The sequence below is a fragment of the Panicum hallii genome, chromosome 6 (genome assembly GCF_002211085.1).
Source record: "Panicum hallii strain FIL2 chromosome 6, PHallii_v3.1, whole genome shotgun sequence".
Taxonomy (NCBI): Eukaryota; Viridiplantae; Streptophyta; class Magnoliopsida; order Poales; family Poaceae; genus Panicum; species Panicum hallii.
The window spans coordinates 40973904-40997820 of record NC_038047.1 but is presented as its reverse complement, the minus strand read 5'-3'; the positions used below and the strand labels follow the sequence as shown (position 1 = coordinate 40997820).

Below are 23917 nucleotides of genomic sequence, written 5' to 3'. Positions count from 1 at the left end.
TACTGTGTACATACATATATCTCGTCTCTGTCTGTTTTCTGTGGCTTGTGCAGGCACATTGACTGAAGAATGATGCTGAATTTGCTTTGAAACATATCAACGACATACAGCACTCATCCCTGTGTTCATCTGCAATTCTGTATTCGCAATATCTTGTAACCTTGTTCCGCGGTGCCTTTTCCACTTGTAGCTTCAGAAGCATACTTCATCTTGTTTCTTAAAAAAAACAGTTTTCTTCAATTGTACTCGGCACTAGCACTGCATTGCCTGATGTATCTCACGGCATCTCTCGCAAAGTGTTTACTTATAATTATAATGTTTTTTCATTTTGTTGCAGTAGTGCAGTGTCTTCACAACACCCTCAGGTTTCTGAATGTACATTTTCTTGTGTTCTGCTGTTTGCATTCTGTTCTTTTTGAGCCCCAATTCTGTTTGTTATTTTCTGCAAAATCTTGTAACATGCTATCACTGCGCTATTCGAGTTTCTTTTCCTCTTTTTCGTTACTGATTAGATACAGTTTGCCATCATTTTTACAGGATACGTTCAGATGGGTATTGTTTTCAGATCTACAGTAGTAAAGCAAACCATCATGTCCATAAGGTAAGAATGTGCCATCATCTCCTGCTGCATCAAAATAGGTTTTGAACGTAAGTTGCTGCATAATTATATCTAAGTAGAGATCTGAACCTAATCGAGGATCTTCAGAGAAACAAGCAATGCCCCTATATGCTCATCAAATGCGTTGGAGAAATGGAGACGTGAGGCTCATAGGAAGGATCCATCGGGAAGAACAAGAACTGCATCCGTTCACCGATGTGTTGCCGCCTCCCTTAGCTGACGACTGATGTTGATTGTGGACAGCCTGCATCGCTTACATTACAGAAGAAATTCAGTTTGCGAAATCAATTATTAGTTCATCAGGATTTCGTCTTTTTTTCCTTTTCGCAATTTGCATGTTTCCTGAATCGCTTCAAATTGCATCAGAATCTGCAGCATCCCTTGTCATGGCACGCAGCACGCTCATTGCTCCCGCTTTGCCATCCCATGGCCGCCGGCTCGACGCAATCGAGTCTCGTCCCGTCCCGCGAGCCGCGAGCGCATCGGCGACGGGTGGTCCCCTACATCGGAGCAGTTGAGTCGCGCGCTTGCTTCGGGTGCCCGTGCCGCCGGGGTCGGCCGGGGAATCTCCTCGATCTCCTTTGAACAGGGAGAGCCAAAAGCTTGCGCTGCTAGGGTTTTGAGCTGCCACGGGCGGTGGCCGTCGGCGACGGCGTCGGAAGCAGGGGAAGAAGCCAAATGAGCTGCCAACGACAGGGGAGGGCTCATTTATAAATTCTAAAGGGGCTTTTTGTAAAATATCGATCCGGTAGTTTACACAAATCCCCCTTATTTGGATTGAAATTATAGATCTCGATCCAAATCAGAGGGGTTTTTGTAAAATATCGGATCGCGATTAATAATCGCGATTCAAATGAGGGGTCTTTATGCAAATTATCCAGGGCGGTGACTTGCCTGCCGGCGAGGCCGCGCTGCCGCCGGCGAGGCCGCGCTGCCGCCGGCGAACACCGCGAATCCCGTCACCGTACATCCGACGCCACCACCCCTCAACAGAACCAACCAGCGGTGGTGGCGGCTGCAGCGTCGGCCCTGCCCGCGCCGCTGCCTCCGGCGCCGCGCTCGCAACCGTCCGCCGGAGCCCCAGCTCCACGGCAACACCATCGTCTGGCCGTCTTGGTCTCCTCTGCTCCACCTCCATTGCTGGCCCTCCTCACCTGCTGGCCTAGCCATTTATCAATTCAAATCAACAAGACGAAATCCAAACCGAGTGTCCTTGAAATTTGCAAGGCGAGGCAGACATCTACATACATTGAGAAATTGAGATTGGTGGTGGAAGATAAGCGCTGCTCGTATTGGTCTCCATTGAACCTGATGAATCAGGAAACTCATCATCATCATCCACGATGAACGAAAAATGGAAATCTGAAGGAACCCTGCTTGTTTAGTTCTGTTCTGTCAGCCTGTATATGTGCACGACGATGCAGAGGAACATTGCAAATAAATAAACAAAATTTTCAAAAAAAGACCCATTGAGCTGACCAGCCTGAACTTACATTTGATGAAAAGGAACTTTTAGAAAAACTAAAACCTGATTGTTACAAAAGCCTGTTGCAGCACCTATCTTACAATTTTTTCCTTTAGTGTTCATCTTTTCCCCCCGGGTAAATAGAGAGCTTTATTAACTAGGCAGGGATCTGGTTACAATCCACGTAGAAGCCTGACCTAACCACACCGCTAAATGAGTATTGCACATAGCTAATGCAGCTAATTCATTAGCAACTTTGTTACAATCTCTCTTAACCTTAACTATCTTCAGTTTCAGCAGAAGCTGAGATAGCTCTTTGCCCTCGGCTATAATGAAGCTTATCTCTGAACGTGTACACGATATTGCCTGAATCACACGGGCACAGTTTGATTTCAGGATAATCAGACGATGGCACCATTAGAAGGCGAGTCTTACACCTTGAACGCACGCAAGGGCTTCGGCTTCCGCCACGCTAGCGCAGTTGTGCGCACGCCAAGCAGTAAGAATCACCCTTCCTTCACTGTCTCTTGCGACCACCCCAGCCCCTGTGCACTCTGTAGCGCCCACAAAGGAAGCATCCACGTTCACTTTGATCCACCCGTGTGGTGGTCGCGCCCATGTTTCCCTGGGACCAGCTTCCGCCTTGTGTGATCCTTTTCTTGCTAGATTCGCTTGCTCTTTTCCTTTACCAGTAACCTCAGGCTGCTGGCGGTTCTCTTGGAAGCTTGATTTCAGACTGATTAGTGCATGGACAGACTCCACGACACCCGTAGGGCCGGACTCATGGGTGTTGTTGTGCACTAGCCAAGCTCTTCATAGCAATAAGAGAGAGTTTTCCTTCAGCTCCCGTGTGCACCCATCGAGTAGCTACGATGCACGGATACTGGATACTGATACTCCGATACAGCGATACGGCAGCTACGAAAAATAAGGATACTCCGATACTCCAAAATATAAAAAATAAAAATAAAAATAACAATAAAGATAATTAAAGAAAGCATGGTTCAATAACACATTCCAGACAGCATAGTATTTTGTTCTTGCAATAAAGTTCTAAAGAGAAATAACTAATAATATGAAATAGCAAGTAACATTTAGCTGCATGGCTGTTGAGTCTACGGGCTGCAAAATGAGTGGTTATGGGCCATAAAGTATCGAAGAGGTATCGAAGTGTATCGAATAAGTATCGGGATTAATTTTATTTATTTTTCTGCCCTTATTTTCTGATACTTTACCGATACGGTATCGGAGGAGTATCGGTGTATCGAAGTATCGGATACGTATCGAGATACTGATACTGTGGTTCGGTGCAGTATCGGTGCTTCATAGTCGAGTAGTACCAGCAGCCAGTCCGGTTCACTGTCACTGAAACAATTCTCCGCTGGTAGTTCCCAGTGGTCGCGCAGCGCCTGCTGACAAGCCACCACAGCATCATGGAAGCTTGTTTCTGAATTTAGTCCGCAAATATCACAGGTGCCCTCAGCTTCCAACTTCCTCTTGAATTTGTTATGCTTGGTGGGCAGCCTGATTTTTCGATTCAACCTAAGATTCGGGAGCTACTTTATATACCCAACATAGAAGATTATTTTCAAAAACTTAAAAGCTAATGGGGTACAACAACTCACGGTCTCGAAGCAGCCAACGAAATAATCGGAAGATACTTTCAAGATATAGTTTTAGAAGAACTCAAGGATGACTACAAACAGCTCGGTGGCTTGTCAGATCCGGGGCAGCGGGACTACTCATAAGACATAGAATATTCTAGAATAGGGACGTAGCATGTCCCGTAGCTTATATCTGATGTAATGTACTCGGACTCTGAGTAGGACTAGTTGGTGCAGAAGGAAACTACCCGAGTAGTACTCGGTAGGACTCATAAGCCCGTACTAGGCTAGGATATCTGTAACCCTATCCCTCAGAGTATATAAGAGCGGGCAAGGCCCCCTCTAGAACATAATTAATCCTAGGCAATACAAACTACCCAACAGAACGTAGAGTATTACGCAACTCGCGGTCCGAATATATCTAAACTTGTGTTGCTAGCACCTTCGAATTTCTATTCTTGATGACATCCTACCAACAAATCTATTACTGTATTTTTAAATAGACTTGCCGATAAAATACTGGCACCCGCTCCTCCCCTCCGCATCATGCTCACCTCCCCGCGATGCTAGTTCAGCCCAAAGTGCTCTCACATCGAACGAGGTACTTGCTTCACGGTCGGAACAACTTACCGACCGTTATGTGAAGGTGTGCAATCTCAACCAAGGTCCAGTCAATGGTACGGTCCCTTAATCAATACAGGCGGGATTAAAAACACAGGCCAAGCCTGCCCAACAACAACCACAGTAACACCGGATCCGCCCGGTCTCGAGTTAGGTTCCAAAAAGGATAAGATAAGTCGCCAACCTATATCTCGCAGATGACAGGAATCATCTGACTTCTACCGGTCTAAGCATAGCTAAGCATTAAAACAATCTACATTTAGTTGGAATGTTGTAGGTTATTATTTCTAGACAAGGTAAGATATGCAGCAAGGGGTTCTAATTCAACTCCCATCAACCTAATGCACAAACTATCTTATAAACCCAAGTGCATTTTTAATAAAAGGACACGGAAATATAAAGTATGCTCCGGGGGCTTGCCTCAAGTAGTAAGACATTGTTTGGGCACACCAGAAAGCTACTCAGAGACCTGTGCGTCTTCTTCGGGCTACTGCTCTCGAGGATTCTCCTTCCTCAGGATCACGAACTCCTCCAGTGGTGCTTTCTCTGATCCTATATGCATGAATATGGTGCAAAAATAAAAGGGGTGCATAGGAGACGCAATAGAAGGTATGACATGATGCAAAACAAAGATGATCACATGCAGCCCTAGTGCATACGAAACAAGTCCACTGAACATACAACGCAGAGGTGGCAAAAATGGTGATCAATTTTAAATTCTTTTTACTAAGTAGGTGCAAATCTCTTCTCTGGTAGAGAAGACAAGTTTTATCTTACATCTATCAAACTAATCATCAGGTATGCTAGCACATCTACAAGGTTTCATACATTACACTAACATGCATTCTCTAGAAAAGATTAAAAGGAGCACTTTCACATATATTGCAAGCACCAAGTAAACAAGTTATATACAAAAAATAAAATCTGGGAAAATCCACTTATCAAGAAAGTTTGTACATTTCCTAAACATGCTAGAAAAGTTCATGGTTAAGCCTAAATAAATTATTTACATGCCCTTACCATTTTATATAAGAATTATAGGTGAAAAGTGAAATGTTATTTTCTGTGCACAGAAAATTATGGAACAATTACATAAGCTAACTCATGAAACCAATAGCTTACTGTAAAAATTTCAGAATTTTTAGAGATACCAAACTGAATCTACAAAAAGAACAAGTAGAACTAGCTTTTAATCAACAAGAACATGGTTAAAACAAAAGGTACAAAAAAGCACTCAGACTGTAGGTTCAACATTTTTCCTAGCTTATTCATGCAGAAACAAAGCAACGAAATTGGTTTCACAATTTTTCGACACATATAACTTATTTTACTTATTTCCTCTTTATAACAAGCATTTAAACAAGGATAAATCAAGACACCCTAGAAAATATATCTAAACAGCAATATTAATATATTTCCTAGCATCTAGATGTCATCAAAAATCTAGAAAAACAAGAATTACATTTTTTATCACACTCCTAGAATTAGTTTTGCATTTATCTAATTAAAAGAGAAATTAAATAGGTTAAATAATGCACCCTACAAAATTTACCAAAATTCAAGTTTCAAGTTTCTATCAAGTAGAACATAAAATTATGAAGCTAAAAAAAATTTGGTTCACCGATTTTGAATTTCTCTAGCTCAAGATATGAATTTTTGAAGTTTGGCACTTTTTCTAAAAAAAGAAAAATAAAAACAAAAAACTAAGGGAACTGCTAGGTGCACCCGATGCTGTGTACAAGGAGGGGCTGATGTAGGGGACCCAGAGTCAAACCGGGCCCACCTGTCATATGCTCAGAGCAGGGGAGAGCTTTGACCGCCGGCGGAGAGGTTAGAGGCGGTAGGGAGGCACCACTATGCTCGTGGCGACCTCCCGCAGATGCCGGTTTGTGGGCCCCGCGAGGTGCTAGGCTAGGATGGCGGCGGCGGCATCGCCGACTCCAGCGGCAAGGTTGCCGGAGGGCACGTGCAAGGGCTAAAGAGGGCTAGGGCGGTGGTTTGTGGCCTGGGCTCGGGCTTAGAGGAGTGGCAGCGAGGCGTGGCCATAGGCACGGCGTGCGTCGGCGTTCGGAGCTCCGCGGCGGGGCTTGCCGTTCCACCGCAGTGGCACTGGTAGAGAGCGTAGAGATGGCGGCGCCTGAAGCTGCGGTGGAAGGCGAGGTTCAGACAAGAGATGGATAGGGGAGAGCAAGCTCGACGAAGTAGAGAGGGCACGAGCGGCTCTGCTGACCTTGGTGGGTGTGAAACAGAGAGAGTATGAAATAATGTACTACGTTTGGACATGTACAATTTAAGTGCTTAAACCTAAGTGCATAAAGAGAGAGAATGAAGTTATAATGTGAAGCACTAGTATAGAAACTAATTGTTACAATGCAACTGGTGCTTAGATAGGATAAACTACCTTGTTAACACACATTAAGCACCGGTTCTAATTTAAGCATGTTTGCCATCTTTTAAGCACAAAGTGTTTATTGAATGGTGAAAGAAAACGTTTTCTTTTGCTAAGCACCTCCCCTAAGCAGGGCCGGGCCGGTATAAACTGGGGTTCTGTACAAAATTCTAAAATGGGGCGGACTAGACTCGCTAGATTGAGGGTTAAAAAATTACTTAATTAAAGTTACCGCGGGTTGGCGCGTGATATCGCTCGCTCCTCAATCAAATACTCGCTTCCTCGCTCGTGTCCCTCTTTGTTGGATGAGCCGGCCAGAGTCCTCGGCTCCTTGGCAAGCGTTGGTGCGGCCGATCAAGGCCTGCAGCAAGAGCTGGCCAGGAGGCCTGTTGCTGGGTTGTGACATGTGGGGCCGTGCTGTACAATATAGCATAGCAAAAGAAAGAGGGGCGGGGCCTGTGCCATCGCACAGCTTGCACACTCATCTGGCCCGGGCCTGCCCCTAAGCATCCCATTGTACATGCTCTAATACATCTATAAATGTCTCTGTCAAACACAAAACACGTGCTCAATCTTCGGATGGAAATTTAGCTATACAGTGGATGGTCAAGCTTTACTTTATTACCTGCTCACTGGATTAATTACAGCACCAAATCAGCCTCCGGTTAATCATTTGTGAATAGTTACGCAAAATATAATTGTCTTCTGTTACCTGTACATCACTACTATTAAATAATGCAAAGTCACACTAATATAATGTAGCCTAGGGTGGCCAAAACTATAAATCAATTGGACTAACTTTTGCTACAAATAAATAAGTTCACTTAAATATAAATAACATTGATACAAAGTCCTAAAATATTTAATCAAATTTGAGAGAAAGAAATAAAAACAATAACAGTTTTTTTTCCCAACGAGATTGCATCGATTAGCTGTACAACATTCATGATGTCCTGTATTCCTTTCAATCTGAAAGAAGAGACAGAGGCATCGCGCATCCCATATTCCTTGGTTGCCTTCTGTGTTAAACTAACCACTGTGATTGGTTCAGATAGTAGCACAGCAGCACCCAGGCTCTCGATTGCGGTGGCTTGACCAAATGCATCACGGGCAGAGTCAAGACAGGGTCCCGCCAAGGTAAAATTGCTCCAGCGCTGCAACAAACAACCTGCAGTTGAAGGCTAGCAAAATTTCAAATGCCATTATGTGAACAGTGACACTTGAAGGCTTGAACTGACACGTCTTAGAGTTGGGTATTTTGTTAATCCTGCCAAGACGCATTAGTTGTCAAATCAAGACTTGGTCTCCATCAGCTTCAAACTGACGTGGTTAGGACAGTCCACTAGGAGGTTCTCTGCATTGTCCATGGTCAGCCTAAATTCACCGTTCACATGAATTTCCTTTAGCTTCATCAGATATTGTAGCCCAGAGAACTCCTGTAGTTTGCTCCATTTGCCAGAAACTTGTAGCAGTTCAAGTTTAGGCATTGTTCCATCTTCAAACTTCACGTATTCGAGTTCATGTAGGTCACGGAGATCTAGAAGGATCAGACTAGGGAAAAAAAACTGAATGAATTGTAGCTGTTTCTGTTGGACCGAGTTCCACCACATATGCAAGACTGCAAGATTTGGCAGTTTCCCAAGGGCATGTATGCCATCCTGATTCAGATCAGTGCCCCGTAGCTGTAACTTCGATAGATTCTGAAGCTTATGGATCCATTGTGATACTTGAACTAGTCGGGCACACAGCTTGAGGCTATCTATGCTTTTTGGAGGTGACAATGTCCCACCCAATTGAGACTCCAAATTACATCCATAGAATTTCAGGGAGAAAGATTGTAAATGCCTGTGACCATCAATTGCAGACCACAGCTTCTCACCAGCTTTCTCATTGCGAGTACAACAAACTAGTCGCAACTTGCATAGCTGAGTAAGTTGTTTGAGCTCCATTAAGGTGGCACTTAAATTTGTATCGTTAACATAAACATCACACAGTGTGCGCAGGCCCTTCAATTTCCCACTTGGATCAGCATGAACTGCAAGAAGGTGTTGTAGCTTCCAAAGCTTTGTGATAGTGGTTGGGAATTTCAGTATAAGTGTACCTCTAACATCCAGTGTTTCTAGGTGACTCAAATTACCCAGAGAATTAGGCAGTTTGGAAATACTCTTACATCGCCGTAGGGAAAGATACTTCAAGTGAATGAGCTCCATAATTTTATCAAGATGATGATTCTGTAGCCCTAAAGTGTCTTCAAAATCAAGCACTCGAAGGAACTTCATCTTACTATAAAGGAAAAACGATTTCCATTCTCCAAACACAGTCAATGACCTCACATGAGACAAGTCAAGCCATCTCTGGAACATATCCTTATCTCTTTTCCAGCTGCTGCTTATGACAAGGTGACGGATTGCACCCGTCATTTTGCCCAAAATGCATCCTTCATCCAGTGTGAAAATAAGATTTTCCTCCCTCGCCTTTGAGATGCATATGTGACGCATTATATCATGGAGTTGACAAGAATCAACCTTTGAACCAGAAATAATCACCTTCCCTCCCTGAAGGATCATGCTCCTATCCAAAAGCCCATCAAAGTACTCATCACCAACTTCTGCTGCAGTCATGCCATGCATCTCCCTCAAATAACCCTCTGCATCCCACCGCCTGATCACACGTTTTCGCCTGATGTTGTAATCTTCTGGAAATATGGATAGGTACAAGAAACATGACTTCAGGTGATAGGGTAAACCATCGTAACTCCTTACAAGGACTGTTTTTATTGTCCTCAGTTCTGGATTTATCTCCAACTCAGTGCTAATACGGTCATTTGTCTTTCTCCATTCAATAGAACTTTTGTGCCTAGTAGCTAGGAAAGCCCCTATTGTTGATATTGCAAGGGGAAGTCCATTGCACTTCTTTAGGATAAGTCTTGCTTGTTCCATCATGTCAGGGCTTAACTCAATTTTCTCACTGCTGTCCTTGAATACCTACAAAATGAATAGAATTTGAAATTGCTAACTACTCAAATTTCCATAGTAGAAAATATGGAATATTGCCGATTTGATCCACACATCTTCATCTCATATGCTTCTAAGAATTTTCATGTTAAATATAAGGACAAAAATAGTAAGAAATTTTAAAAACTCCTCGTTAATCAAAAACAAAACAAGACAAGACATATGGGCCTTCAGTGTAAGCATAAACATTACTTCCAACAGTTTGGATGAAAATTTTCCAATATTTCCATGCAAGAAGGATAGGGGGAAAGGCTTATTCCCAGTTGTCTACTATGTGCATTTAGGAATAGGATATGACTATTGATGTCTGTCATCTAGATAAAATATCATGCAGGAATACACATACATCAATTCAGTTGGAAGACAACCAAGGCAAACAATTCATGTGACAACCACTACATACATCTTCAGTCTTCACTGCAGTGTACATGTAGTTGGAAGTCCAGCATTCCTTAAAAAGATATCCAGTGAAAATAGATTATTTACAGCATATGACATAGTACAGGGTGTAGAGTGTTTAAAATTTCTCTAGAAACTTAATGAACAATAGGTGTTTGTTGTTATGTATTTCACTTTTTTATTTTCCAATTCTTGAACCTTCTCCAGAAATGCACCTTTGCCATAGTGTGGTTTGTTAGGTAAAACTAAAGGACATGGAAACTGGGAGGATGTAAATTCTCTAAACGCCACATGCTAGTCCTAGGAATGAACAGGGAAAACCCAGTTGTGTGTTTGCACAGAAATCCTAGAAAAATGAAAATAAATGAACCCCTCGTACATATATATCTGCATATAAATCCATCAGAAACTATCATCCATAGTGCATGGGTACATGTATGCACAAACAACTTAGCATTCCATGGAAAGAAATTACTCAAAGGAATTATATATTTATACAATACATTACTCGACAAAGGAAAGTCCATATATTCTTTAACGTGCATGAATGCATGTGCCTAAACACAAAACTCCTTGTCCTAGTCAATGTAAGTGATTAAGTGAATGCACAATAGGTACATAAACAAGCAGTACAAAAGATTAAGGCTCCTTGCATGAAAGAGGAGTCCAGAGAAAAGAAAATTCAAAATTATAATATTTTTCATTCATATGCATCTAACGGCTGCAAACAAATATTTTCAGAATTGATACGTCTGATATTTTATTTATAAAAAAGCCTTATAGTTCCACTGTGTTTGTAAAGAAGTAAATTCCAAGCTTATTAATCTAGGTGATATACATTACCCTAGGGATATAATAGATGCAATAGATGTTTTCCATGTTCATAATTTGACAGTAACGACTGTAAATTTCCATTGACCCTCTCTGTTTTGTGCCGTTTATGATGAATATAGACAATGGGAGCCATCATCAAGTATAGAAAATTATATCTAAATTAGTCAGATTACATATATCTCCCTTGCTGTTAGTTACCCATTGCACATGCCCAGGTTCTTGATATTGTAGTATGATATCAAACTTAACATTGACATGAGGAGAAAAGGACAGCAGTTTTGAAATTACCTTCCTTTTAAAGAGGTCAAATGCAGCAGCATATTCCAGACTTTGAAGGCCGTATATGTTCATGTCTTCCCTGGAACAGTACTTGGCGACATATTTTTCCCTGGAGGTGACAATGATACGTGTAGCTTTTGCCAAGTGTTCTTTGATTAAGTTCCATTCTTCAATGGATGATAGATCATCAATAACAATGAGGCACTTCTGTGTTTGAAGAAGGTGAGCGAGCTCTTGCTCCATCGTTTTTTTAGCGAGCTCTTGCTCCATCGTTTTTCCAGGTTGAATTTCCCTCTTCTTTTGACTTGCTTCAGCAGGATCTTCTTGAATATCTTTCTGTAGTTGCCAAACAAGGTTTCTAATGATGGATTCGTAGTTGAAAGGGCGCACTGCAGTGACCCAGGCATGCTTCAAGCTGCCAAGTTCTTGGCTTCGGTAGACACTTTGAACAAGACTGGTCTTCCCAACACCTCCCATTCCCCACACTGAGATAACCTTGCAGGTATGTCCATCTTCTGTTTGAAGAATTAAATTAATAAGTTGAGTCTTATCATTTGTTCGTCCGACAAAGTCTTCATCAATGACTACCATTGTCTTGCTGCGGTCAAGCTTGCTTTCAATGCTATCACCACCTTCACCAATCTGTTGAGCGTCGGCCTGTATTTCACTGGAGCTGGATTGCATCGTTGAGTTTATCCCATCAATACTCATGGCATTCCGGGACCTGGGCTCAACCTGAATAAAGGTAAATGTCAAAATGATAAACTCTTTAAAAGTAAAATCTTAAAACTCTCTACCGCATTGTAAGTCTACTAACATCCTACAAATCATTTTACCGTGATCGTTACTGTCCATCTTTTTCAGTTCTGCTCCCGAAAAGGGGAAGCTTTGCTTCTTATCTTTTTTTTTTGAGGGTGCCCTCTCTCGGCTGGATTTTGGTCCAATTATCCCTCTAGCAAGTTTTCATTTTAGTTTGTTGCCAATATCCCAATGATTTATTACAATACTCTGACTTTACTCTCATGCCAAAGTACAGCACAGATTATGGATGCCATAATTATGTCAAGGTCAAGCAGCTAGCCCCTTTTCTTACTCCACTGATAAGATGCTGAGAAGGAACAAAAAGTAGGTGTTTCTGGTAAACACCTCAATAGTAAATATTTAGTTGAAGATAAGTTATGATTTATCCTAAGTATCCTTGCAACTATACAGAAACCAACAGGAAGCTAAGTTAATGCCTGTCACAGTTAGTTTAGATCATTAAATAACACTGCTAAAGTATGTCATATTCTCATATTACAACCTATATGCAAAGGGTATCCGTTTCAAACCCTTAGGGATTTAGTTCAAATTTAAACATCTTTCGTTCAATAGTTGATGAGTAATTACCCTGTTATGGAAGAGGTAGATAGAATGATTGGGAGACAATTCCTTGAGCTCTGTTACTTGGTACGGCTGCTCCGTGCACAAGCTACCAATTTCAACATGCTGCGTGGATACAATGATACGGCTCCCATTCTTCTTGTCAGGGAAATATGTTTTAATGCAATCCCACTCAACAATGGTGGATAGACCTTCAATGACTACCAGATACCTTTTCTCATTCACATGGGCTGAAACCTGATCAACAATATGACTCCGCTCCATCTTCTCTAACTCCTTGAGAACATTATAACCTGAAGCATTTCCTTGGTTTGATTTTCCAGTTACTTCACGAGAATACACATAGAACTGCCTTAACAAATCGTGGAAAAATTTGTTTTGGAGGAAAGGAGTTGTTAGCTTCACCCAGGCACGGCAGCCAAATTTTTCATATATATCTTGATGGTCATAGGCCTCCCTGATTGTGGACGTCTTCCCAAGATCACCACCTGTTCCCCACACGGCGAATACCCTGAGGTCCGTATCATCACTTGTGATCAGCTGGTGGAGACTCATCTTTAGTGTCTCCTGCTCCTGGGCTGCCCACCTTGCTTCATTAATTTGGAACAATGATGCACTGGACACGCTGCCCTGCACCTCAACAGCGGCATTCGTTGAGCTAGAGCCCTTGATAAGGCGGTAGCGCAAGTTCCTGTTGCTCACATCCTCCACCCTAGTCCTAAGCTCCTTCACTTCCTTGGCAATGCTGCGGCGCTGCCAAAGATTGCGAGGGATGCACCAGCAGAACGGCTTCTTCTCAGATTGTAGGGCGAAGTCCATGAGGCTGTCCTCCACATTGTAGGCCAGCTCGCGGACCTGGTTCACCCAGGTCAGGAGCACCTTGTGCTTGTCGTGCTCTTCGTCGGCAGTGAGCAGGAAGGACCGCATCATCTCGAGCTCGTCTCCAATGAATATCACGTCGCGCTCGATGCCAAGCTGCAGGGCGATCTCCTCTGCAACGATGGACTTAGCATATCCCAGAGCTCCATCGAGTACGGCCTTGCCCACGCTCACCGCAGTGGCCTCCATTGCTCTACTCGCTTGTGTGGACCTGGCGAGATCTGCAGAGGTAGTGCGAACTGCGAATGCTGGATGCAGATCGGGCACAGCTGGTTAGTAAACGTCTCGATCTTGTGTTTGGCAACACTGATGCCGAGACAAGCTTGGATCAAGATAAGCAATAAAGACGGACCAAAAAAATTACGAAAATGCATCGGGCTGCCCCCCAAATAACGGATACCTGCTGCCAAGCGCCAGCAGGTGGCGGAGTTGACCGAACCCGACCACCCGTTGCCAACGAATCTGCTGCTGCCAAAACTGGGATCCGAGTGTGAGAGGTTCAGCGGCCAATCCAGCCGGCTCCCCACCAAGCGGCGACGGTGGGGCAGCCGCCAGCCGGGCAGGGGGTGCGGGGTGCGAGATGGCGGATGCGAGGCTGAGGATTGACGACGACGAGGCGCAGGGAACGCGAAAAAGCGGCCAAACGCCAGAGTGGGAGGAACAGTGGTGTTTTAGAGTAAAGGCATTTTTTTTTCAGCCGCAGCTGGCTGCCCGGTCCCTCTCTCACGAGCTTTGCAGCTGCTTCACTTCTCGCTCCTACTCTAAGCTACTAGTAGATGCTGCTGTAGATCCATTGAGGCTGCTCCAGAACGTGTTTCGTTACGGAGGGTTAAATTTTAATGGTACCACGTAAAAAAATTATCATCTAAAAATATTAAATAAAATTTAATTATAAAACTAATTATAGAACTTCTGAGTTAATTCGCAAGACGAATCTAATAAGATATATTAATTTATAATTAGCGAATGGTTAATGTAACAACGCTGTTGTAAATTATAAATTAATTATGTTTATTAAATTTGTCTCGTAAATTAGCATCAATATGTGAAAAAAATTAGACAAACTTTATTTAATATACCTTAATGATAACATTTCTTTTTACGTGATGAAACTAAAATTTAGCTATTATAAACCAAACGAGACCTAAGTAAAGATGACCTATAAAATTTTGCCACCCCACTACCCCTGCTCTCGGAGGTGAGTGGGATTGCTATAGTCAACAGGCGGCCGGCCGGATGACTGGTTGGGTGTACCACATCGGCGTCAGCTCCGTCGGCCATGAATACTGTCATCTCCGCTTCCTTACTATCAGGGGCAAATCCGTCGCCATGTACAAGCGCGACCCGCTCGACAACCCAGAAATCGTTAGATCTCTCCCCTCTCTTCCGTTAATTTTTCTAATTTTTCGATTCAGGTGCTTGGGGTGGCTGACTGCCTCTTGATGATTTGCCCTCTTTCTCGTATTTTTCGATTTTGATGGTTGGGGTGGCTGCGGCTGCTTCTCGAGGATTTGGCGTCACAGGTTGTCAAAAGCTGATTACTAATGGTTTATTTGTCTTTGGCAACGACGTCGTTGTTTAGCCTCAGGTGTTTTAGATGAAATTACCGAGTTATGCACGTTAGACATCCTTACCCTTGCAGATCTTGATTCGGTACGTTTTTGTTTGATCTAGTAGTGCAAGGCTAATTCGAAGGTTAATGACTGCAAGTCCGTAATCCCGTGAAATTTGAGATGGCCAAGTTCATACGGGAAATATGGCATCCATATATTTGTTTGGGATCCCCATCTGCACGGAAATACATGGATGCGCATCTTGTGGAGGAGTTTTTGTGGCTTGTCGATTGTTCTCCATCATGATGGTTTCCCCTTGAATTTCTGCTGGCTGCTCTGCCTGATTGTGCACCCTCTGGAGGTTGTAATTTCGAATATAATGATGAAGCCAAGGGCATTGATGAATGACGATTGCTTTCTTTCTGATCTCGAGCCAAGAAACTTCGCATCTTTCACCAACTTGTTTTGTCCGTGTAGAAGACCTTGTCATGCCAATAAGGCTTATGATGTTATGCCTTCTTGTTAGGGGACCTAGCACGAGTTCTTGACTTCTTGGTAGCTGAAGCAGGATTGGGGACCTAGATAATAATAAAAGTAAATAAAATTGACAATACTTGTCTACTTTATGTTTTAGCACATGGATTGTTGATTTCCATGGACACCTAATGCAGGGCCATGGCCCCCCTGCTGAATTGTCATGTCCATTAGAAATTCTTTATTAGGATTGAAACTAGCTAGCTAAATCTATCAAAATCCACTGATCTTTGGTGTTTGGCCCTTGCTGAATGTACTCCCAAGCTCCGCCATTGCACCTATATATGCAAGGATAATTCCTAGGCATATTAATTATATTCTTTCATGTCTCTTTTTATAGCCTAAAACCATGTCAGGTTAGTCGACCCCTGACTCTTATGCCATTCCTTTTAACTTGTAAGATCTTATGAGGATCCTGTTTCAATTTGTAGGAACCTATCCGAAAGGGTGTTGTTAGTCCCACTCTTGTGTGTGAGGAGCTTGGTCGACAGAGGGTGAACTATGGGGTGTTATGTCAACTCTTATTTAACTCTTTGATTCATAATAAACTGATTACCACATGTTCATGTTTTCATAGCAGTAATAATTCTATCTATGGTAACATTATTTCATTGAATTATTTAACATTTAATGCCTTTTTGGTGCTATTTAGTTTGTTTAGAAATGTGACGTGTCCCATTTTTATTTGTAAATAACTAAATATCTGTTATGTAAACCTAGGACTTTTATGTCTTGAGGCTCTACAATCCGATGGATCAAAACATGAAAGGACAGGTACTCATCAGATAACGTACTTTCCTATTATTGACAATATTCCTAAGTTGCTGCTAACAGTTCATTGCTTTCATTCTTTTATTAGATAGCATGCGCAAATCCGGGCGAAGTTAGGAAATGGCTTGAAGCATTTGAGGAAGCCAGACTACAGGTATTTAGCAAATACTATAAAAGTTGCTTGCTATTTATTCAGGTGTAGTATGTTTGTGGATGCATCATCTATTCACTTTGTTGTAGATTGATGGCTCAAATCCAGTTTAAGGGACATGGAAACCATGTGGTATTAATATTCATGTCTTATTAGTTATTATGGTAAGCCCTCATAAAACCTACTAGGAATTGACTTTTGAAAGAGTGCAGACCATAACTATCTGCCAAGCCAACAAGCAAGTCTAGAGCAAACGCAATCATTTAAAATAACTTGTGAGAGTTAGCTAGGCCTCTTTAGCAGCTAATCTTGTCTAGGTCAAGCCCATCGGTCCTAAACAGTTCAAGAAGACTTTGTTGGAGGGATTATATTTTTCAGTTGTGCTTAAAAAAGTTTGTGGTTGGTTGACTAAACATTGTCTTCTTTGTTGTGTTTTTTCACCTCTGACATCGTTTGCATTGTTCTTGAATTTTTCGAAAAGTAGTATAGTAGACTAGACCCAGATGAAGGTTGCTACATAGGGTTATCAAATAGTGGACATTAAGGCTATAAAACCCTTACATTTTGCTGTAATCAATAGAACTCTCTTTCCCCACACACAAAAAAAAGAACCATCAGTTTCATTTTTGACAAATAGCATGGTGTTTTCATCGAGGTGTTCTTTGTTGCATTAGCTCACATGCTTCGATGGTTAGTGGTGTGATATTAGCTAAAGCACATCTCCAAGACCTCTAAGGCATAACTACTACTCATCCAAACCACCCAACTTCTCTTTTATATGTACTGCTATCAACCATTTAGTTTGCCAAGATGTTATAAAGGACGAAATTTGATTGACAAAACCATTGATTTTATCCATACTTCATAACCCATTCTTATTTGATCCTCAAGTTGTATTGATTAATGATGTCATGAGTATGCCCAAAACTTTTGTCAACCACTTCTTCAAATAACTGTTAATTTCATTCCAACCCCTCTCAGTTCATCTGTCCATTCAAGAGTTAACCCATTCTACTTCCATTTAGTGAAATGTAGCATACATTTATTCCAAGACCGGTGTATTTCTTCTCTACTTATGCCACTGATGATCAACAACGTGATGAACTGGTTGTGGCATATCCTTTGTGTTGTAATTCTCTTAGTTAGTCCTTTAACCCTATCAATTCATTTGTTGCTATCCAATAGGGCTGCGTAAAGTCGTAATTATTAGCAATATTCTAAGGATAAGTTTCAATACTTTGGTCACTGAGTCTAGGTAGTTCAGCTAGGAACAAATCATGTTATTAAATCCATGACATATTTGATCTGTTAATGTTCCTTTAACTTAACATTAATGTTTTATTCTTTCTGACAGGCTGAATATGACATGATGAGAGGGGTTAGCTGGAATGAAAATGAGTATGTGGGGTTTCTTAATGCATGTGAATGATAATTAGTTATTTATGTCAAGCTTACAGATTAGGTTATTGTTCAAACTCTGACCGCTATAACTTATTTACTTCCGGAGGATTAATTTTGATGGTCATCGTCCTCGACTAAGGAGATATGTATATGGATTGGGAAAATACCTAAGAATTAGCAAAAGTACTGCTGGATGACGTGGATAGGAGCATTGATCAGCTGGCGTGGCGGGAGCAACTCGTTTACCAAATTGCAAGCCATCTGCAATTTGAGCCACCAAAGTATGACAAGCCATCTGCAAGAAAATTGAGCTGATTCCCGAAACCGAGGAAGATAGCAATCGGCATATTGAAGAAGTTGACCAAATCCATTTGTATGTTATGCCTCAACTTCTATAATGACTTGAATATTTTGTGTAGCCAAATAGCGGACAATATCTTTTGTTGTGATATATTTACTCTATGCTTTTGGCTTTATTTATTTTCTTTAAAACGTGTAAAGGTGATACCTTCATAAGTATCGGCTGGATGTTACATAGCCTGATATAAACATGTCAGCTTTTCAAAGGATCCAAATATTTTCATATATTTTTTCTTCTAAAGGCGATATCCTCTAGTATCGGCTATAGCCTGATGCTACACACATCGGCTTTAGAACAAGCTTTCAGAGCCAATCGTCGTGAGTCTCATCAACTTGATTCAAATCTCCTTCAAAAAATTTTACTAGAGAAACACTCAATATTTTCAAATTCCCAAACCGCTGAATCGGCTGTGGCGACGCTAACTGACGCATCAGCTTGGATGACTTCAACATCATCATTGAAGGATGACTTCAACTAGACATGGATGCATTATTGAAGGAACACAACAGTTGGCATGAATACGATCCAGTCTCGACCAAGGAGCGAACTGTAAAAACCTTTGCTATCGATGACGAAGAAAGTGGTAGGTTGAGTTTTTCAATTCAACAATTAATGCCCCCTAGCTTGAGACATATTGCCCCCAAAATCTCTTGGCATCATATTGGTATTGGTCTTGATCAAATCCTCATATCCTTGTCATTGGCTTCCCATCAACAAACCCTTTTGTATAGAGGGGTCTGTTTGGAAATTATCCAGGGCGGCGATTTGCCGGCCGGCGAACATCGCGAATCTCATCGCCGTACATCGGACGCCACCACCCATCAACAGAACCCACCAGCGGTGGTAACCGTCGGCGGGGCGCCGGAGCCCCCAGCTCCGCGGCAACACCATTGTCTGGCCAGCTTCCTCTCCTCTCCTCTCCTCTCCTCTGCTGCTTCCTCTCCTCTCCTCTCCTCTGCTCCGCCTCCATTGCTGGCCCTCCTCACCTGCTATGCCTGCTGGCCTAGCCATTTATCATCAATGCAAATCAACAAGAAGAAATTCAAGCCGAGTATCCTTGATAATCTGCACCGCGAGGCAACATCTACAATTGAGAAATTGAGATTGGTGTTGGAAGACAAGCGCTGCTCGCATTGGTCTCCATTGGACCTGATGAATCAGGCAACTCATCCCCATCGCCCATGATGAACCCGTTTCTTTTTTTTTTGAAAAGATTGCAGGAGCACTACTATGCATTTAAGAGAGAAGAAGCAAGTTCAAAGTCTTACAGTACTGATATTACATAAAAGAAATAGAACTCGAACTCTAGAAAGAAGTACTTAAACATTAAACAAAGATGATAACTCAGTAGTGCCACAGGCCATCCTCCTTTCATTGATCTCATTCTTGATATCGTGCATAACCTTCGGTGCCGACCCAAATTTCTGATCAAACACACGACGATTCTTTTCCTTCCAAATGTTCCAAGTAGTGTAAATGATGAACCCGTTTCGATTTTGTTCCGTCACTCTATACGTGTGCACGACGATGCAGAGGGAGGATGAAAATAAGGGGCTGTTTGGAGTGCCGCCTAACCCGCCACGGCGCGCCACACTTTTTCCGCCACAGGTGTGGCGGCCGTTTTGAGCGCCACAAGTTAGGCACGCTGTGGCGGGTTAGGCGCCACTCCAAACAGCCCCTAATGCATAAAAAAATTACAAGGAAAGACCCGTTGAGCTGAACAGCCTGAATTTACATTTGGTAAAAAAAAGAACTCTTAGGGGGAAAAAACTTATTTTTACACAAGCCTGTTGCAGCCCCTATTTCAGTACTACTTACTACTGGAGAACTTTTCATGTGCAAAGAGAAAATAAAATTATCACATCATAACTTAGCATATATACTACTCTACATTTCGCACACACTTCAAGAAAGTCACACCGGAGAAGGTGTAAAAAAATTTTGGAGCGCCGAGCGAGCGAGCAAGCACGCCGCCGGCGACTACGCGGCGATGTTGGTGATGCCCCAGGATCGCTCGGCGAGGCGGACGCACTCTGGGAAGCGGAAGCAGTCGACGAGGTGGTCGATTGCCATGCCGGCGGCCTGCATGAAGGAGTAGACGATGACGGGGCCGACGAGGCGGAAACCCCGGCGGACGAGGTCCTTGCTCACCGCCTCCGACTTGGGCGTACGGAACGGGATGTACTTGTGGTGCCTGTACTTGCCCACCACCGGTCGGTGGTTCACGTGCCCCCACATGTACCCGCTGAACGACCCGAATTCCTTGGCCACCTGCACCAATGGAATTTGCATTTGTCTCTCATGCATGTCCTCGTTTTATTAGAACCATTTTTTTCTTGAAAAAAATAACAGTTCAGAGAGAAATCATTTTTTGCAAAAAAAAAAGTTTCTTCAGTGGTTCATCTTTGTGATCGAGGTGAGTTGAACAGTTCGTTCAGGTCCATGGATCGACTCGCCTTCTGAATGCACTTGGCGTTCTCGACGATGCACCGGACCCGGCACTCGGCCAGCTTGAGCTCCTTGTTGCCGCTGATCTCGGCGATGGCGTCCTCGTCCATCTTCGCCACCCTGCTGGGGTCGAAGTCGGCGAACACCTCCCTGACGCAGCCATGGCCGTTTTGATGAAAACTGACATGAACAGAGAGACTGCAAACTGGGAGCAGGAATGTTCAGAGGATCACCTGTACATGTCTCGCCTCTTGAGTATTTCCGTCCAGTTGTGGTCTATGAGCATCCCGGACAGCGACAGAAGCTCGAAGAGGCGGCTGCAAATCACCACGGAGATGACCGGGATGAAGAACTGAAGAAATCTGGGAGTGCAGTAATGGTAACTGTTACAGGTAAATTCGAGGAGAAATGTGGCGGTAAGTACTTGTCGCTGTACACAGGGACGCCCCAGCACTCGTCGTGGAACTGAACGTACGCCTCATCTGCACAATGGTTTAAATTCAGTCAAACTTTTTTTGTTTTGGAAACAGACAGTTTTGCTTTTGTGTTCTTCCATTTTTTTATACATTCCTGAGTAGTCTCTATTTTGCTCAACAAACTACAACGAACCGGAGGCGAGTCCCTTTCTGATGAGCTTGTCAACTGATCATTACTCTCACCAGCAAGTGGCCACTCAAACTTGGTCAAATCAGGTTATCACTGGTCAGCGAAGTCGACTTCGCCACCTTCTTAAAGCACAAGTTTGTCCCATTGTCTATCCAACCTTATTTTTTCGTTCAGATAAATCTTCTGACCAAACTTTTTATAGTCATTAGTCGGTGAAAATTACTTTTTAACTACTGTTTCGTTGCGTCATTAAGTTATCCGAAGATATGCTTTTCTCCTGTATACAAAGAAACAGATGTTCTCAAAATGTGGAAGTGCATGATGAAAGCCGTCCACTTCTGTTAGATATGATCCGAAACTGATGTTCATCCAGTAGAAACACCATGCTGATAAATGTGAAAACCAATACATGAAACTCAGTGAAAAAAAGATTGGCAATGGGTCACTCTCTTACCACTGTTCTTGGTGATCCAGCTACACCTATGCAAGCTCCCCGGCTCGCTGCAATCGAAGTCGTCCTCACCCCCTTCGACGTCATGGTCACTGGCCTTGTCGTCGTCCTCTCTCCTCATCTCCAGAGACACCAGCACATCGCCCCAGGGGCTGAAGGTGCCGCCGTACAGCAGCGGCACCTTAGGCTCCCAGCTGGAGTTGGAGCTGCTGAGCGAGGAGTCGTTGGAGTTCTGCGACAGGGAGAGCGACGACAATGTGAGGTTGGAGCTGCTCCTCTGGATGCCCAGAGGGTAGATCCTCTGCATGTACTTGCTGGTCGCGTTGTTCATGGCCTGCTGCAGCTTCCTGTCGAGGTTCTTCATGTGGCTGCTAGGGCTCTTCTCGAAGGCATGATGCTGCCGGCTGTGTGCTGTGGTGAGCATCGTGCTGCCGCGAGGAGGGGCGCTGAGTGTCTTTTTTTTGGAGGCAAACTACGAAGAGGGTTTGAAACGAGTTTGTGAGGTTTGGTATGTGTGGCTGTGGGTCTTGTTATAAAGGGTTGAGGGTTAAGGTGCTGCGTCCTGAGCTTGTTTGGTAGCATATGGGCTTCAAGGTAGCTGCCTGAAAGCTTCCACTTGATCTTATTGAAAATGTGTGATGGTTTTGATAGTTTAGTGAGTGGAAATTGTTGGTGGTTTGAGATTGGGGGTGCATGCTACATGGTCCTCGAGTTTTCATGGCTCATTCCTTCCTGACACTTGGTGTCAGTAAGTACCTTTTTGGTAACTCAAAGGGGGTAATTCGGTATTTTCTTTGTCAAGAAAGCTCCTAGTTTAATGTAGGTTTAATATACGAACTCATGGTATCTATGACAGATTTTGCTGATTCGGTTTCAGTGATAGCCATCTTACATGGTTGATTTCATTCTGCTCTTTCTAATTGATTCGGAAACGGTAATTGGATGATCATTTGGCATGTTAGTGCAAATATATTTCTACATTAGGGTACTTGTGTTTCTGTTTTTTGGGGTGGCAAATTTTCTTGGCACTGTCTCCCTTGTCACAGCAGTCGTTTTTATTTTCCGCCGAACGGCCATGTCTATATTAACTTCAGTACCTTGCTACTAGTAGTAACTCACAACTGGCCACTACATAGATAACTTTGAAAAACAACTAGCTATATTTATGACCTCGTTTCTTCTCTCAGACTTGGCAAACCATCTAGACGATTGAAAGATCATATGTGGCTAACTTCAGTCTGCTTTTCTTTTTCAGTATCGCCTTTCCGGTAGTAATACTTGGCTGAGAAATCCTGAGCTAACTGCAAACCTTTTGCCACAGCTGGTAACTTGTTATTTTAGCCACTAAAAACTGCTGGTGGTTTAAACATAGACGACATAGTACGTTTGCAGTTCCAGATTGCATGGCTAATTTCATCCTGGTTTTCTTTGTCATCGATCGGCTTTTAGGTTGGTTTCATTGACCTAACAGAAACCGCCAACTTCCATTGATCAGCATTTTGGTAGTTTAATCCTAGAAAATGCTAACAGTTTGAAAATCACAGCAGGACACATTTGCTTCCTTGAACTTCAAATTTCACATACTCAGTTTTGTGGTCAGTTTTTTCCAAGTTATCTTCATCATATGACCAATGTACCTTTTGGCAGTTTCCAGAAAGATTGGCTAATTTCACCAGCCAGCTACAGCGCAAGTGGTGATCCCAGCACAACAAAGCGTGTCCTCACTGACTGCATGCTTGGCTAGTTTCATCCCTCCCTTCTCTGTCACTGGTGGCTATTCAGTTTGGTAGTTTCATAACTCTCATAGGTTAACTTCAAACGCTTTTGGGCTAAATAGTATTGCTTAAACCTGACTTCACAGTAGCTCATGGCCAATTTCATCTCTCCAATCTCTGTCACTATAGCCTTTCTACAAATTTTCAATGTTTTTCAACAGGGCAACGAACCCGTCAGCATTGGTACTTTTTTTTATCAAAATGCACCCAAAAAAAATGTAAAGGTACTATCTGTTATTTTCGAGCTGGGATAGGTATACGCGTTATGCTGGACGCTTTGGTTACATGGTTAACTTTATCCTGCCTTTCTTTATCACTACTTCAAAGTAGCAGTCATGTTTGCTCTGCTTCTTCTTCCCAAGCAAATCTGCATTCTAGGG

The 23917-nt window shown here is 42.9% G+C and overlaps 3 protein-coding genes across 8 annotated transcripts; 1 reads left to right on the top strand and 2 right to left on the bottom strand.

Annotated features, from left to right (window-relative positions):
- Positions 1-7358: 7358 nt before the first annotated feature.
- Positions 7359-14116, bottom strand: LOC112897759 (disease resistance protein RPM1-like). Of its 4 annotated transcripts, XM_025966150.1 has the most exons (5): positions 13887-14116; positions 12614-13734; positions 11234-11959; positions 10116-10163; positions 7359-9682 (listed from the first exon to the last, which is right to left on the bottom strand). In XM_025966150.1, the coding sequence occupies exons 2-5, from the start codon at positions 13673-13675 to the stop codon at positions 7991-7993; spliced, it is 3528 nt and encodes a 1175-aa protein (XP_025821935.1). In that variant the 5' UTR covers positions 13676-13734; positions 13887-14116; the 3' UTR covers positions 7359-7990. The 4 variants fall into 4 exon arrangements, with proteins under 4 accessions (XP_025821935.1, XP_025821934.1, XP_025821936.1 ...); XM_025966149.1 differs by having other exon boundaries at positions 12614-14116; XM_025966152.1 differs by having other exon boundaries at positions 9551-9682; positions 10059-10163; positions 12614-14116.
- A 542-nt stretch (positions 14117-14658) lies between these two features.
- On the top strand, positions 14659-18471 carry LOC112897249 (protein ENHANCED DISEASE RESISTANCE 2-like). Of its 3 annotated transcripts, XR_003229624.1 has the most exons (7): positions 14659-14851; positions 16005-16079; positions 16294-16347; positions 16433-16498; positions 16585-16659; positions 17850-17893; positions 18003-18471. XR_003229624.1 is itself a non-coding variant. In XM_025965513.1 (6 exons), exons 1-6 carry the CDS (start codon positions 14723-14725, stop codon positions 18091-18093), a joined length of 459 nt encoding a protein of 152 aa, XP_025821298.1. In that variant the 5' UTR covers positions 14667-14722; the 3' UTR covers positions 18094-18471. The 3 variants fall into 3 exon arrangements, 2 of the variants coding, with proteins under 2 accessions (XP_025821299.1, XP_025821298.1); XM_025965513.1 differs by lacking the exon at positions 16585-16659 and having other exon boundaries at positions 14667-14851; XM_025965514.1 differs by lacking the exons at positions 16005-16079; positions 16585-16659 and having other exon boundaries at positions 14665-14851.
- Positions 18472-19951: 1480 nt separating this feature from the next.
- On the bottom strand, positions 19952-22276 carry LOC112898421 (DNA-3-methyladenine glycosylase). The gene is made up of 5 exons (XM_025966743.1): positions 21766-22276; positions 21130-21187; positions 20939-21022; positions 20714-20855; positions 19952-20528 (listed from the first exon to the last, which is right to left on the bottom strand). Exons 1-5 carry the CDS (start codon positions 22184-22186, stop codon positions 20238-20240), a joined length of 996 nt encoding a protein of 331 aa, XP_025822528.1. The 5' UTR covers positions 22187-22276; the 3' UTR covers positions 19952-20237.
- Positions 22277-23917: the final 1641 nt, after the last annotated feature.